Source organism: Diadema antillarum, unplaced genomic scaffold (genome assembly GCF_040938485.1).
Source record: "Diadema antillarum isolate AM-2024a unplaced genomic scaffold, OU_Dant_1.0 seq00001289_RagTag, whole genome shotgun sequence".
NCBI lineage: Eukaryota > Metazoa > Echinodermata > Echinoidea > Diadematoida > Diadematidae > Diadema > Diadema antillarum.
Window position 1 is genome coordinate 53,476 of NW_027272068.1, and position 14,929 is coordinate 68,404.

The 14,929-nt window shown below is 40.4% G+C and overlaps 1 protein-coding gene across 1 annotated transcript; it reads right to left on the bottom strand.

Moving 5' to 3' along the window:
- Window positions 1-6,855: 6,855 nt before the first annotated feature.
- On the bottom strand, window positions 6,856-11,783 carry LOC139707958 (monocarboxylate transporter 9-like). The gene is made up of 4 exons (XM_071619948.1): window positions 11,513-11,783; window positions 10,295-10,438; window positions 7,815-8,822; window positions 6,856-7,127 (listed from the first exon to the last, which is right to left on the bottom strand). The coding sequence occupies exons 1-4, from the start codon at window positions 11,781-11,783 to the stop codon at window positions 6,856-6,858; spliced, it is 1,695 nt and encodes a 564-aa protein (XP_071476049.1).
- Between the last annotated feature and the right edge of the window lie 3,146 nt (window positions 11,784-14,929).

The window sequence follows — 14,929 nt, forward strand, 5'->3', positions numbered from 1 at the left end:
TTGTACATTGTATTCCTTCTGGGATTGTAAGCAAAAAAGAACAGGCCTTGATCAGGTGTTGATGTTCAATATATTGAGTAATATTTTTCCCCCTCTCCAGTGTGAAATTTTTGGAGATCAATCAGAGAATTATACTCTCAATGCATGAGACTTATCAGCTTCCCATGGTGTTTGCCATGCATGTCTATAAAAGTTTGTGGAAGACTTATGTTTTAGCTGACCTGCTCTGAATGTCAATATGATCACAATCCCAAATTGTTCAATAGATTGTACCTATCTTAATCATAAATACCAAAGATTAGGAGGATGTCGCCCAAGGGGCTGACAGCAATGCCAGGATTTCAAGATGTGTAATGTAGCTTGCCTCAAGTGGAGTGCCAAGAAGGAGAAGTGTGCTTGTTTAGGTCAGGGCGCTGGACCCTTGGGTCAGTTGTGTATTAAGTGAGATGAATTAGAAAGTAAGGTTCACAAACACAACATTATTATGGCAATCAGAAGATGATCACATTTTTTTCCCATGTCTTACTGATGATGAGGGACATTAACCCTTTGTATGCTTTGAGAGCTGATTGGCACAGAAAACCCCATAGCATTGTACACACTGTCAAATATCCCTGGCACAAAAAGGTATAGAACAGTAATCCACAGCCATGATGTACATCGTAGATAAACTTGCAATGTTCAAAGTAGGGCATCAAAAGCCTCCATATAATATGGAATTGACATTCATCCTACCAATGGCAATGTAACATAATTACAACCAATAGATGCCATGGCAGTGATACCTGTGTATGATCATTCAGATTATGGAAATTCTTCGGAATTAAACAGTAATTTCCAGTATTATTTGGCACATATTGTATTCTGTTTTGTTTTCTGTATGAATTATTTTTCCTTGCCTTGGAAGAAAAAAAAAACAGATGAAATGATCACTAATCTTACCTTCTTTTTTGTTTCAGATATGTTGCTTGATATATGACTATTAATTAGTACATTGTATGCTGACTGCAATATACAATTTGCTGTTACAATAAAATACTGTTTGTGTGTGTCTATTAGAGAAAATATTGAAGAAGTCTGTATATTATGCTTGTACTTACACTATTTTGCTTCTATATTGTGACATTTTAGATGTACTAGATTAAAGGCAAGCTGCTCCTATACGACATTAGTGAATATTACAGTGTATTCGTGTTGGTAGAGCAATGCATGCAAGGAGAAAGAGAGATGGATGGGTAGAGAGTGAAATAAATAGGGAGGGAGGGAACTACAGCAACATGGGGGCCGGCCTGCATGGGGGGATACTTCATTGTTGCATATCAGAGAGATTATACCCTGTATCGACCCTAAAAGGGCCGGGCGAGGGGTTGAATCAACCCCCCCCCCCCCCAACATTTTCCACGACGCGAATTTTTTTGACCACGCTGCTCGCTGACTTTTTACTTTCAAGTCTCGCACATCTTCTTAACACCATTTTCGCGAAAATCGGACATACCGTTACGACGCTGCACGACCTTTTATACATGCTTGTCGACTGAAAATGGCTCAAAAACGTGATTTTGTATACAAGGTCTATGCAAATAGAGTTTTCTCACCTTATTCAAAAAGATATGATTTTGTTCACTTTCAATGGCTGTAATCAATTAATTTTAGCATAATTATGCTTACAATAGGTTCTGTAATAAATTTTGTGGAAAAAAACGGAAAAAACAAAAGGTGGAAAAACGACGAAATACATAAGAAATTCATTAAACAATAAAATACATAAGAAATCAATTTCGATACCAATTTTTTTTTCAAGTACATTGTTAGGAATGCTACAAGGAATAATGTCACCAAAAATTAGGATGCCTTTAGCTTTATTTTGTGAATTATAACAAAATTATGATTTCACGCATATTAATTAATATAAACTATAAAAAAAAAATGAAAAATTCATTTTTTCTTTTATAGTTTGGTAGATTTCGCGACAGGTAATGTATGTGCCAATTTTCAGGGCGATTGCGCAATGGACAGCCGAGATCTCGGGGGGGGGGCGTTGAATCAACCCTCCCCCGGCCACAGAACAGGCAAAAAAGCCCGGCCTGGTTAGGGTTAAGGTAATCGTGAGCATTGAGAGTGGTCAGCTATTTATGAGCTGAAAGCACCAGCCTGTCTCATCGGGGGATTCAATTACAGTCAACCTTGCATAAGTCAAATAATCACCTATGTTGAAGGTCTTTTTAAGTCCTTGTCTCTTTATATTCTATCGATTTAATATAATACCTCATAAGTCATATTTTCTTTCTAAGACGAAGCTATTTCTTCTCCGGTAAGGTTGACCGTATATGTCCCCCTCCCCCCCCCCCCCCCCCCAAAAAAAAAAAAAGAAGAAAAGAAATACAGCCAGATTTCTGCTTTGATAACTTTTGATACGATTAAACTGTCTGAATGCTATTTCAGGGTCTAAAAATAGAACATCTAACAGTGTACCTATATTTTGCTGAAAACTATTCCATTTAAATAAGTGGTCACAGAGAAATGTGGATTTTTGTAAAGCACGTCATGGGTCTGTTTCTTCCAACTTAAGCATGTATTGTGGATGCTCTTGGAATCGCCTGTGTGAACACAATGGTCAGAACTTGGAGGGAAAGGATTCCTGACATAGGGCTACTCTACAAAGATCCCTATTTCTCTTTGACCACTGAAGAGAAATCAGATGGGGTTTTCTGTAAGAGGTGGGTAATAAGTTATGTTTTCATACCCTGAAATTGTATTATGATTGATTTGCTATTTTTAAAGTAATCATTGCGGAGGGTCCCGCTGTATTTTTTTTTTTTTTTTTTTTTTTTTGGGGGGGGGGGGGGGTAATACATAGGATCTAACCACTTGGGCTCCCTACTTTTCATACCCGGAAATGACACCAGAAGCCGCTGTCAAGCTTTTATGGTTTTTTTGTGTTGTTATTGGTAAATACCTGTTGGTTTTTTGTTTTTGTTTTTGTTTGTTTTGTTTTGGGTTTTGTTTTGTTTTGTTTTTGTTGTTGTTGTTTTTGGCTTGTCAGCCAATAAACCCCGGAAGTGACATCAGAAAATTGCGCTGAAGACTTTTTTTTTAATTGCTTGTCAGCTGATTAAACCCGGAAGTGGCACCACAAATTTAAATTGCCCCTCCCCCAACACACACGTACACACACGTACACACACACACACACACACACACTTTGAAAAAACGCAGCGCCGGACCTGCGAATCGAATTCTCGTAACGTCATAATATCACGTCATCGTCCCACCTGCAGACGGCCTTACGATGCTATTACGGAACACTGCTAGCTATAGAGTATCTGACACATTCAAACACGTCATGTAGAGTACATAAGCGATGGTGGTGCCATCGAGTACCTGTAAGACCTGCTATAGCATTCAAAAACTGTCTTGTACACACAAAAGCTTCCAATCGAGTCTGTAAGAACAATTCACTCGCACACAAAACTTTGCTGGCTCTCCTTTTTATGGCATTTTATTAGAGAAATGCGTCGTACAATGTACATCATCATCATTCTCGAGTTACAATGACCAATCTAAGGAAATGATGCTTTTTCGGGGGAAGCGCAAATAACACAAAATCACTGAATACAAGTAAAACCAATGAAGTCCATATTGGTTCCTTGTGTGTGAGAAATTTTGGATTTTCTTTCACTGTTGTTTAATTTCATTCTTTTTATTACAGTCACCTTAAACATGCGTGGTTTCAATGGCTAGGTGTACAGCAAAAACAAACATTGATGAATTAACACGAAAATACAATCTAGCAGATCTAGCAAACCCTGTTGTGGAATTCATACATAATCGTGAATAAACTATTAGGCCCTACCACTAAACCTGTATGAGCAAGATCGATTCATTATGAGCTGATGGCATAACACGGCACTATTATGTGTGAATACATAGACTGTACATTCGCCATAATACTGTACTGTACGCAAATACCCGGATGGCACATTAAATGTTAAATAAATGTATACCCGCTACTACCAAGTATATCCGAAAGGGAGCAAATGATACATTTGTAACGCGGACGACGAAAACACACACACACACACACACACACACACACACACACACACACGCACACACACACACACACACACACACCCACACACACAAAAAAAAAACAAGTTGTAAACTTAACGAGTTTTATAGCTGATCTGGAAATGAAACGTGATATTTCCATCGAGATACCAAGCTAGGTGTTATGTTTGTTTGTTTGTTTTGGTCACCTGGATATCAATTTTTAAAAAAAAATGCTGCAACGTCCATGTCTTGGTAATTGCATTCGTTGGCACATCTTATCACATCCTGATTCGCATCCTGATAGCATACTTTTCACATTTTGTGTATATAGTAGGACTACTTAGCCCTATCCTTTCGAGTCTATAGAATGGTTCCTTGTGACGTGCACTGGACATTCCTGCGATTTTCTGGTAAACACCATCCTGACGTCATCGATTACTATCGACAAGTATTCACTAAACCTGAAAGCAAATTGTTTTATATATACCTGATCAATAAAATCATTATTGGCTGGATGGAATGATAGTTGAAGGTTACATATTATTGAAATGCTGCTATATCTTCTATCTCTACGAAATCTAGCAACCATCAAAAAGATAAATTTGAAGCATACGTGAATGATTTGGAATAAATAATGAAACTCTGCACATGACAATTCGCATCTAAACGTGGAACATGCGGAATCGAACTATACCGAAAATATCAGGAAGAATTTGAAAAGCGCGGACGAAAGACGAAAGAGGAAATGTACCCACAGCGAGAACTCACTCGCGTATACCCATCGACGGAGAGAATTCATATTTTTGGTAACTGTGGCTAATCGCCACGGCAACAGTAAAGAGCAACGGTTAGCAGGTTGTAGCTGTAGTCTCCCAAACGTCTTATGACTGTTTTTTCCCCCTTTTTTCCCTTTTTTTGGGGGGGGGGGGGGTAATGCTAAGTTACAATATTGACATCTTTTGACCTTTGATTCCTGTTTCTTGGTTGATACATTCAGCTTAATAATAACCTAAAAAGTGTATTATGACAGTTGACTGATCAAAACCTGTGACACAAAAATAGTGGCAGAGTCAGACTATAGAGGTACAGCACGTACAGGTATTATAAACCATGTCCCCCAATGGGTTATCGCTTTGCAAATTTCAAACACAACAATATTACGATCCAACATTTCTGCAACTTTGAAGTCACGTTCTCTAACGTAATAAACAATTTCTGAAATTCTCGTATATTCGTCGCCCCAATACAACATAATGTTTGTATACAATTATAACAACTATGACGTTGCTACGTCATAGTATACGCGAAGTTGTGCATGAAGAAGCATAGGAAATATAAAATGGACGGTCTAAATGTTATACTTTGAAACCTTGTTTAGATGGTGAACAAAATATGCAGTCCAATCATATTTTGAGGTACATCTGACATTTTTTTTTTAACGGTAACATAATATAGGAATAGTTTAGTAAACATGCTCTCACGCAGAAAGTTGTGTGCGGAAATTGTGAAAGAATACGTAGAAGGAGATGATGATGATGATGATGAAAGGAGCATGAATCCATTCATACACACACAGATTATGGCAATCGTAATTTCAGCGCAGATCATTTTTTTCTAAATTTAGTTTTATACATTCATTTTAATTTAGACTTTTATACAATCATACTAAAATATCTCACATCTCCGACACTCTGAACAAATCATATAACAAAATATATCGGAATACCAGGAAAGCACGTCTGATGTAATGACATACAGAAACATTGAAAATGAAACAATCCATTCATACACACACAGATTATGGCAATCGTAATTTTAGCGCAGATCATTTTTTTTCTAACTTTAGTTTTATACATTCATTCTAATTTAGACTTTTATACAATCATACTAAAATATCTCACATCTCCGACACTCTGAACAAATCATATAACAAAATTTATCGGAATACCAGGAAAGCACGTCTGATGTAATGACATACAGAAACATTGAAAATGAAACAATGACAATAAGATGGAATCAAAGACTTCAAGTCCCATAGAAAGATACGATAGTGTAGAATATTTCAGTGGGGCTATATCCACTAACTATTTCAGGTAGGGAGACGTTCTGTGTTAACTGCAAGACAAAACACTGGAGGAGATACAGTATAATGATGACAAATTATCAGCATCTCTTGACCGACTTACACGTTGATCACATGCCGTGATAAGAATACAAGACCTATCTTTATGTCTTCAACATTTAAAACATTTTTTAATCATAAGGAACACGTCTTTCACATTGATAGGAATAAGACTTCGGATGACACTTATCGTGCAACATTCATTTTGGATAAAGTCTAAGTGCTACTCCTTAGTATAAAAATGCATGCTAAATTTATAATTGTAAAGATCCTCGGCCTAGACTGGGATTGGGCGCTTAACAGACAGAACAACGTATTAAAGTAAGACGACTAAGTAAAAAGAGGCGAACTCTGTGTAAGCAGTTCTCCCCCTATATATAGGACTGCATTACTCCAGTACTGCCAGGTACCCATTACTATACGTCCAGGGAATCAAGAGGAACGGCATGAATGAAAACTCTCGTTCTGGGATGCATTCGAACCCAGGACCCACTTGTTTAAGAGTCCTGGGCGTCATCAACAGGGCCACAACACTCGCACATTCTCGGAATCATGGAATGAACTTTGTAGCGATGGAATGCCTGGGGAACGAACAGTATAAGGGAATTCATTTTCCATGCAGCATAATGAATATTACAACATGAACTCTAAAAATCACTGTGTGGCCCGTGAGTGTGGGTTCAGACCGCAGATTCCCACTTCTCTTCTTCATCAGTTGTCACTTGGTCGTTCGGCCGCGAGTCCGTCGCATTGGGGTCAATTGTGACTGTGCCTTGGTGTTCGTCGCCTTCGGCGACGTCTCCATGGCAGTTCCTATCTTTCTGTCGCTGGTGGTGTTCTTCCAGACGCTTCAGTTTGCCCAGGAAAAGGAGCGGGAATGCGCCGAGGGTCACGACCGCACCAAAAGAGTAGAAGGGGATGTCGAAACTGGCTGTGGCGTCAAAGATTGCTCCTGAAAAAAAAGCGATACAGGTCAGTGTACATGAATTAGAGAGAATATTGAAAGAGCGCTTCAGATAGGGACAGCGAAATGAGTCCACTTGCAACAAAATAGTGCATCTAGTTTAAATTTTCTTTTGTTTATTTGGTGGGAGTGGGGGTGAGGAAGCGATCATAGATACAACCCGCTTCTGCAATGTCACCTCTTTTTTTTTGGGGGGGGGGGGGTCGGATCTACTATGATGTCGACTCTGTGAAGTTGATAGGATAATAACAACATTTATCAATTATGGTCGTTCTTGCAGCGTTGATAGCTGGGGTAGATACATAATCAGCAGCAGGTCCTAGTTATAGAAAATGACCCAGAACTCAATGCCTCAATAATATACCCTATGAATAATTCTTCAAAAAATGTTCGGGTCTGCAGAAATATTACTTGTACCCCATCACAACGTGGCGGGCGTGTGTTCTGGTCGTAACACCATTCTTTTTTACACTACGCTACCCTTGATGGTTTACTCAGAAATGCACCCACGCGTGCAAATTTGGCAAGTGACGGGAAATTCTGACGTTAAGCCGAATCATCAATTTATTTTACCCTGCATTTTGTGATGAAAAGAAGAGAAGAATGAATACGTTTTCTATCAATGATAAGAACAGAGGGAGGAAAAAAAACAGTTTAAAAGAAAAAAGAGCTCACCTGCTAGCACCGGTCCAATTAGGCAGCCAGTTCCTGCGAACACCATGAGGACACCAAACGCCCTTCCAAGCTTGTCGACCCCGACAACGTGCTTGACGATGACAGGACAGGTACAAATGTTGATGCCGCTGAACAGCCCCACGGAGAAACCGACGACGATGAACCCACCGTAGCTGGAGGGCGCCCTCAACAGCATGACCGACACACCCCACCCAAAGACTGACAGGATGTAGATGGTGGTGATGCGCATTAGGTTCTTTCCAAGGACGACTCCGGAGACGATCTTCCCACCAAAGCTTCCGATCCCAAAAAATGACATGAGGAAGGACGCAGCCTGCTCGCTGATTCCCCGGTCGATGGCGCTGAGAACGAAACTGTTGACGACGGCGGAGAAGCTGATGCCGACGAAGAATATTACGATGACGATGAGGGTGAATCGGTAGTGGCTAAACAGGAATGAGAATCCAGTCGTGTTGCCGAGTCTTTGCAATAAGCTGGGTTGACGAGCACTCGTCAGCTTTATAAATCCACTCTTATAGCCTGAGCCAGATCCATATTCTTCATTGGCCTTTCTAATTTGATTGTGATTCTGGCCGATGTGATCCTGCCCGATAGCAAGTTCCTTTTCACATTCCTCCGGGTTTATATTTTGGCACTGGCCATTATCAGCAAGCTCTTGGTCCCCATCGAATTGCGTGGATGCATTCTGGGTACCGTTCTGTTTCAACTGCGTCCGCTCTTCCAGCTGAGCATCGTGCTTGGGTAGGAACCTGCCGACTGGACGGAGAAGCATTCCGCAGACGACAATATTTCCCGCTAATCCCGCTAACACGAGGTAAGTTCCCCGCCACCCATACTGCGATGCCAGATACTGAGTAAGAGGCGGGAGGGCGACTATCCCAACGGAGGATCCCCCGCTGGCCACACTCTGCGCAAAGCCATAATTTTCAGGGAAGTATTCCGCTAGACTGACCGTGCAAGCGTTGAGAGTTGACCCGAACCCCGATCCTGTGAGTGAAGAAATAGTGACGTTGAGTTACGTCTTCGTTTACCTTGAACATAATTAGCCATCTGCACGTGTCTTTGAAACATGCGTACATCAAAATGCATCACTATTTCATACATGCAACAGACACGCTACACATGACAGCCTGTAGGCAGAACGCGTCACAAAAAGACGACAGGAAAGAATTTTCATGGCGCACGTAACTGGCAACTTATAATGTCGAGAATATTATTCAGATTTGAACATTAAGCTCACGAGTGCAGTGTCATTGAAAAAAAGAAAAAAAAAGATTGGACTATTATCTATTTGACGATGACCTTACTTTAGCAAGATTTTTTTTTTTTGGATAATTACGTTCATCTGCTTTTGCATTCAAACCTTCATCTACAGTATAATTTTATAATCATTTACATAATACTCCCGTGCCATGCACGAGTGGTGAATATTAGCTGTGTTTTAGCAGTGTTATTGAATAGTGACCGATATTCTGGTATAAAATGAAGGCAAATATTGTTCACATTCTCATCCAAGGCTTCTGAGTTCCTTAGGCACCATGGTTGCGATAGGCAAGTAATCTGACGAGAGGCGCCGACAAATCGTCAGGGCAAATCGTTGCCTGAGATATCAAAGGGTTTCCGTGGCTCAGGCTGCTGAGTGCTTCAGTATACATGCCGTCGAACGGTGAAATAACTTTATAAACACCACGGGGAAACATACAGTGCATATGCTTGTGTCAAACAACCCAGACTAGGAAGAGGCAGAAAGACCACAAAGATCCGATTCGGTACCCCCTGCGTCAGGCGCGACTGACCCGTTTCGAACTCGCATAATAATGGTCTGGGGGTCTATGGAAGTTGGCGATCTTGTCGTGGACGGGGACATTGATAGCACCAAATACAGGGAGATTCTGGACTCTCACTTGTTTCCATCCATTGGTAACATTTTGATTTGTTTGATTTGTTTGTTTGCTTCTTTCTCTTTTTTGACAACACCTGTTCATTTCTCAGTATGGCAACGTAACGGCGCAAAGGATTGCTCAGATGGACCAGTCGATAGTATGACGAAAACGGCGTCAACAGGGTTCAGAGGCCGGTGCAATCACTAAATGCTAAACTAATAGGAAATCTGTCGCGGAGTGACATCAAGAGAGCTAGCCCTCACCAAGGACCGACCAACCACCAGAAGTTTAATCCACTCTAGCTTCAGGGCCCGGAGCACATCACCAAAGAAAGACCATCCAGGGAGGATGGGTATCCAACAAAAAAAATTAAAACTTCATGAACTTTAGATAACAAAATGTCTTTTGACATGTTTATAAAATATGCCTGATGATAAGTCTTTAAATCATGTCACTACAGATTAAAAAAAAAAGCAGCACTTATTTTAAGTTACCCTCTGTGTACTGCATATGTCTATGTTGTAATGCTTTGGGCATGGGAGTATTGATAAACATCATTATATCATATCATAATACCGGCGAGTAAACCAGATGTTATGTAGAGCATCAAGGGTGAGGGCGCTAGACTGCTGAGAAATATGCCTGTGAAGCTGGTGACACCTGCTGCGATCACGACTGGTCGACTCCCAAACCTGTGCACCGCCGCACCTGCGACAGCCCCTGCAGTAAATACAGAAAATACGGAGCAGAGCTGTACTACAAGAAAGCGACTGAGTTTCTCTTACATAGTGAGCAGTGCTGACGATAATATCAGTATAACAAAATCATGTGTCGCAAATATACTCCTTGCAGTCCTATTTCTATTCATCAGAAGTAAACTCAAGTGTATTATGTACATTTGTACATCTTTATGTAATAAAGTGTACATGCATGATGTAAATAAGCAGTTGTATTAGAAAAGAGAATTGTCACAGATATGTTCAATCATATAAATCAGGATGCCTGTACTATCAAAAAATTCTACAGCTGTAGTTCAGTTATCAAAATTAATATTTTGGCTCTAAAAGTGAAAATGTGTTGACCATTTTATCTTGAAAACATCTGTAAAATTTTGTTTATGCTTTCACTTATATACTTGTAAATGCAATTGGCATTCATAAATTTCACAGGAGTAACAACAAAAAGATAGGGATTGAAGCAACAAAACAACAACAACAACCCAACAACAACAACACGTTCTGATGCAAATAAGGTTGGGTATAAGAAATTTAATTTTGATTCAATATTACCAATGACACCAGATTTATGATTAAATCGTCACAATCCCACGCGAAACAAAAAAATCGTAGCGTCCGCCCAGAAGAAGGGCCTTAGGGATTGCATGCTCTGAAACTTGCTATGGCAGGGCCCTATAAGGCTTGCATGCTCTAAAACTTGCTAGGGTCCTTCTGCCAGGCAGGCGGCATACGAATTTATGACTGGATATTTATTTTTGGTTTTGATCTGAAAGACGCGAGAAGTGACTTTGATTGACCTTTTTCACCTTGTTTCCTGCAAAACAAAACGCAGTCTGACCTACAGTATTATCTCCTGTAGGCCTATACATGACACATGTCCCTCTTCGAGTGATCTAATATCGTACTGCGGGCTTTTGCGGGAAGGCGGTACTTATACTCGCCTAGTACCTCCTCGACTGAGCCATCTATAAACCCTTTGTTAATGTAATCACACAAAACAAAATGCTAGACAAGCTCTATCTGGTTACCTGGGTTACCATCCTGGATGTTCACCCACCTGCTAAGTGGTAGCACACAAGCTGGAGGCTCAGTACTAAGCTCAGCTCGGCCGTGCTGGCGTCAAATTGCTCCTTCCAGTGGACAAGGAAGACACCCCCGCTGTTAGGGATGCCGTCCATAAAGACGTAGCACACGTGGACTCCAGTCAACACGATCCATCGCCACGTGGTGAGCGGAAAACTGTGACAAGGTGGTCTCTTCCTATCCGAACCGCTGCTGGTAGCTGCATCGTCCGACTCGGCAACGCGATACTTCCGGTTCCTGGTCATTGCTTCGGTCACATCAAAGATGGTGTTCAAGGGTGTTTACTTCCTGTATAGGAAACATTAAAGATGCAGAAATGATAATATTATTTCAAAGTTATCCCTCCCCTTTGCGTCATTGTATTTTGTCTATCAAAACCTTTTATGCCGCGAAGGAAGCTCATTTGTGTCTTTCCTCCTCCTCCTCCTCCTCCTCCTCCTCCTCCTCGGATGCTAACAGCACTGATGCAATGTTAGATCTATACTGTGGGTGTTGATAGTTCCCGAGTTCTGAGAAGATTAGGCAAGACGGGACGAACCCGCGGGAGGTCCACTGGATGTCCACATCACTCCTTTTCATCGAGTTACATGCCTCGTTGATACTGTCTGAGCGACTGTAGGCCTATATTGCTTATCACCTGATGAGACAAACCAAGACGGGCCGACATCATTAAATTTGCCTGGTTTCTTGTGTGCATGTGGGGTGACGCATCTCGAGAAATTTGCATCCTGTTCTTTGCAAGAAAATAAAGTATTGGATCTGATACCTACATTCCACTGCATGCGTGAGTCGAAACTCTCTCACACCGGGTCCTCAAATTATTGTCCTCTCCGAGGGGCAGAGCAGTGTTTTGCCTCCTTATACAAGGAGGAGACGGAATGTTTACATCCAACATTGCTTAACTATTAACTCATTGCAATGGGAATCGAATCCGAGCTCTTTGATCGCAAGGTATAGATAGACACGCTATCAACTGAGCGATCCCGGTCACGCTTTTTCAGTCATCCGTGACTGAACCATATTGAACCTTTATTACAAGATTAATTAAGGCGCTGTTTAGTGGGTGATTTTTGACGTGATGATGCTGGCAGTTTGTTCATTCCTTGATACCGTTGCTGCTGAAAATACTTTATAAGAATTGAATGAATTTCCCCTACAAAACTTGTAAGAGAGAAGGCCTGGCCTCGTACAGTGGCAATTTAACATTAACATTTAGTACCCAAAACAACATCGCACCGTGCCAAGCAATGCACCGATTTATGCGCGGAAATGATTTTCGAAAAATCCCAAATGACATTATGATACTACTTCTGCACGCTACGATATCTTTTTGGTCACAGCACTCGTAATTCATGGAAGGCACTACAATGACTTTGTTATGAATGTATCATCATATATCATCTCTTTCCTTCGTGAAAAGGAAGCTTGGGGAGTATGATTATACCATATTTTTATAATCATCATCTGTGGACAACACTATAATAACACATCTATACACACATGGTGAGCATGTATGCATCATTATAATGCAAAAACGCACCCACGTGATATTGTTGAGGAAAATTATATTGCACTGTTCAACACGGTATTCCTAGTTCCTGAATTCTCTCACAATTCTCTCGCTTGTCATGAAAAGAAAGGTGAGAGGTCATACGGCAGCACGGAGCGTACATATCATTTCCAATTACCCTGAAACGCGGTAAAAAAATCAGGGGTTCAAGTGCATGAGGTTCGCCAAGGGTTCTATCACTGCATGCATCAGACGCCACTTTGGCACTGCCAGCCACAGTCTCCCTATATGTATGACAAGAAATAGCGAAACCTTATGAAAGATGTTAAGTGACAATAATTTATTATTTACAAGTAAAAGGGCAATCCACTTTTCTAGCAAAATGAAAGAGCACTTGACTAACCGCTTTCAGAAAGCAGGGGGAATAATTGCTATGTATACACGTATAGATGTCATGCAGTATCAAGATGATGGAATGTGTAATTTTCACGAAAAATGAATTTTTGTGGAATTCCCTTTATATTTTCTTTACTTTGTTGTCCACACATGACGCATAACCTCCAGTAGGCTCCTCAGCCAGCGGTTCCAACACCAAACTTTACAAATTCATAACTTTTGCATCGAATTGTCCGATTTTCCTCAAACTTTCACTGATGTATTCTACTAATGTTGCTGCTTTCACTCAATCCATATTTCTCTTTGGGTTTGGGTTTCCTTTACCGTAAAATGGAAACCTAATGGTATGCTCTGTTCCAATCAATGTCATTATAAGGTATTGAGATCATTATTGTAATTTTCTCTGAATAGGCATGGCTCGACACTAACTTTTTTGTTTGGTGGCCCGATGGGGCCACCAAAATCCTAAATTTCAAATGTTTGGTGGCCCGAGAGAAAAATTTGGTGTCCCGAAAAAAAACCCCCACACATTTAAAGTCCTTTTTTTTTAATGAGTCAAATATTTAAGTTTTATGATAGTAAGAATTAGAAGTTGGACATATCTACTCATAAATAAACTTCAACAAACTTGCAACACTCACTCTCGGGCACTCATTCAGTCCTTTTCATCCATCCTTTACACAAATTTAAGTGCTAATTTCCGGCGCAAAAAGTTACGAATTTATTGACATACTTTTCAAAAAATTTTGGTGGCCCGACTTTCATTTTTGGTGGCCCCGGGCCACCGGGCCACCGTTAGTGTCGAGCCCTGGAATAGGTCATTACAGGTCTTTGTAAGGGTGCACTTGGTCATGATGGCATAATATGACAGGTTTTGATATTGCTCTTCCTCACACTTTCACATGGCCTACAGTGCCATGTAGGATGATTATGATGTCATATAGTATAGCAGAGAAGGTTTGTGAGTTGAACAAACACCATGCAATGCTATTGCGTTGTTGAGAATATTTCGTATTTTGTGTATACAGTATTTGAACGTGCATATCTATCATAATCATTATGATGTCAATAAGGTATACTGTAAGCTTTATTACCACGATTTTCCGAACGGAGCTTTGCAAGTTGTAGAATACCAACAAAAAGTGAAATGCCTAAACAAACATATTAAGTACATACATGATTCATTCTTATTTAGATGAGGAACTAACAATATATACTACACAGACCAAAGTCAAAAGCAGAAGCGACTCGGATGTATTGACATTGAAGTGGATACTGGAATATACAACAGTATACTGCATTGTATAGGCCTACCTATTTACAATATTGGACTCTAAAACATTTACAAGCAAATCATTATGTTGTATTGTATTTTGCTGAGCAAAATGCCATCTCTATATATTAATCAAGTTCTACAGTATCTTTCCTCTCCCTCTTTTTCTCCACCTCTCCCCCTTTCTCTCTTCCTCCCTCCATCTTAAACAT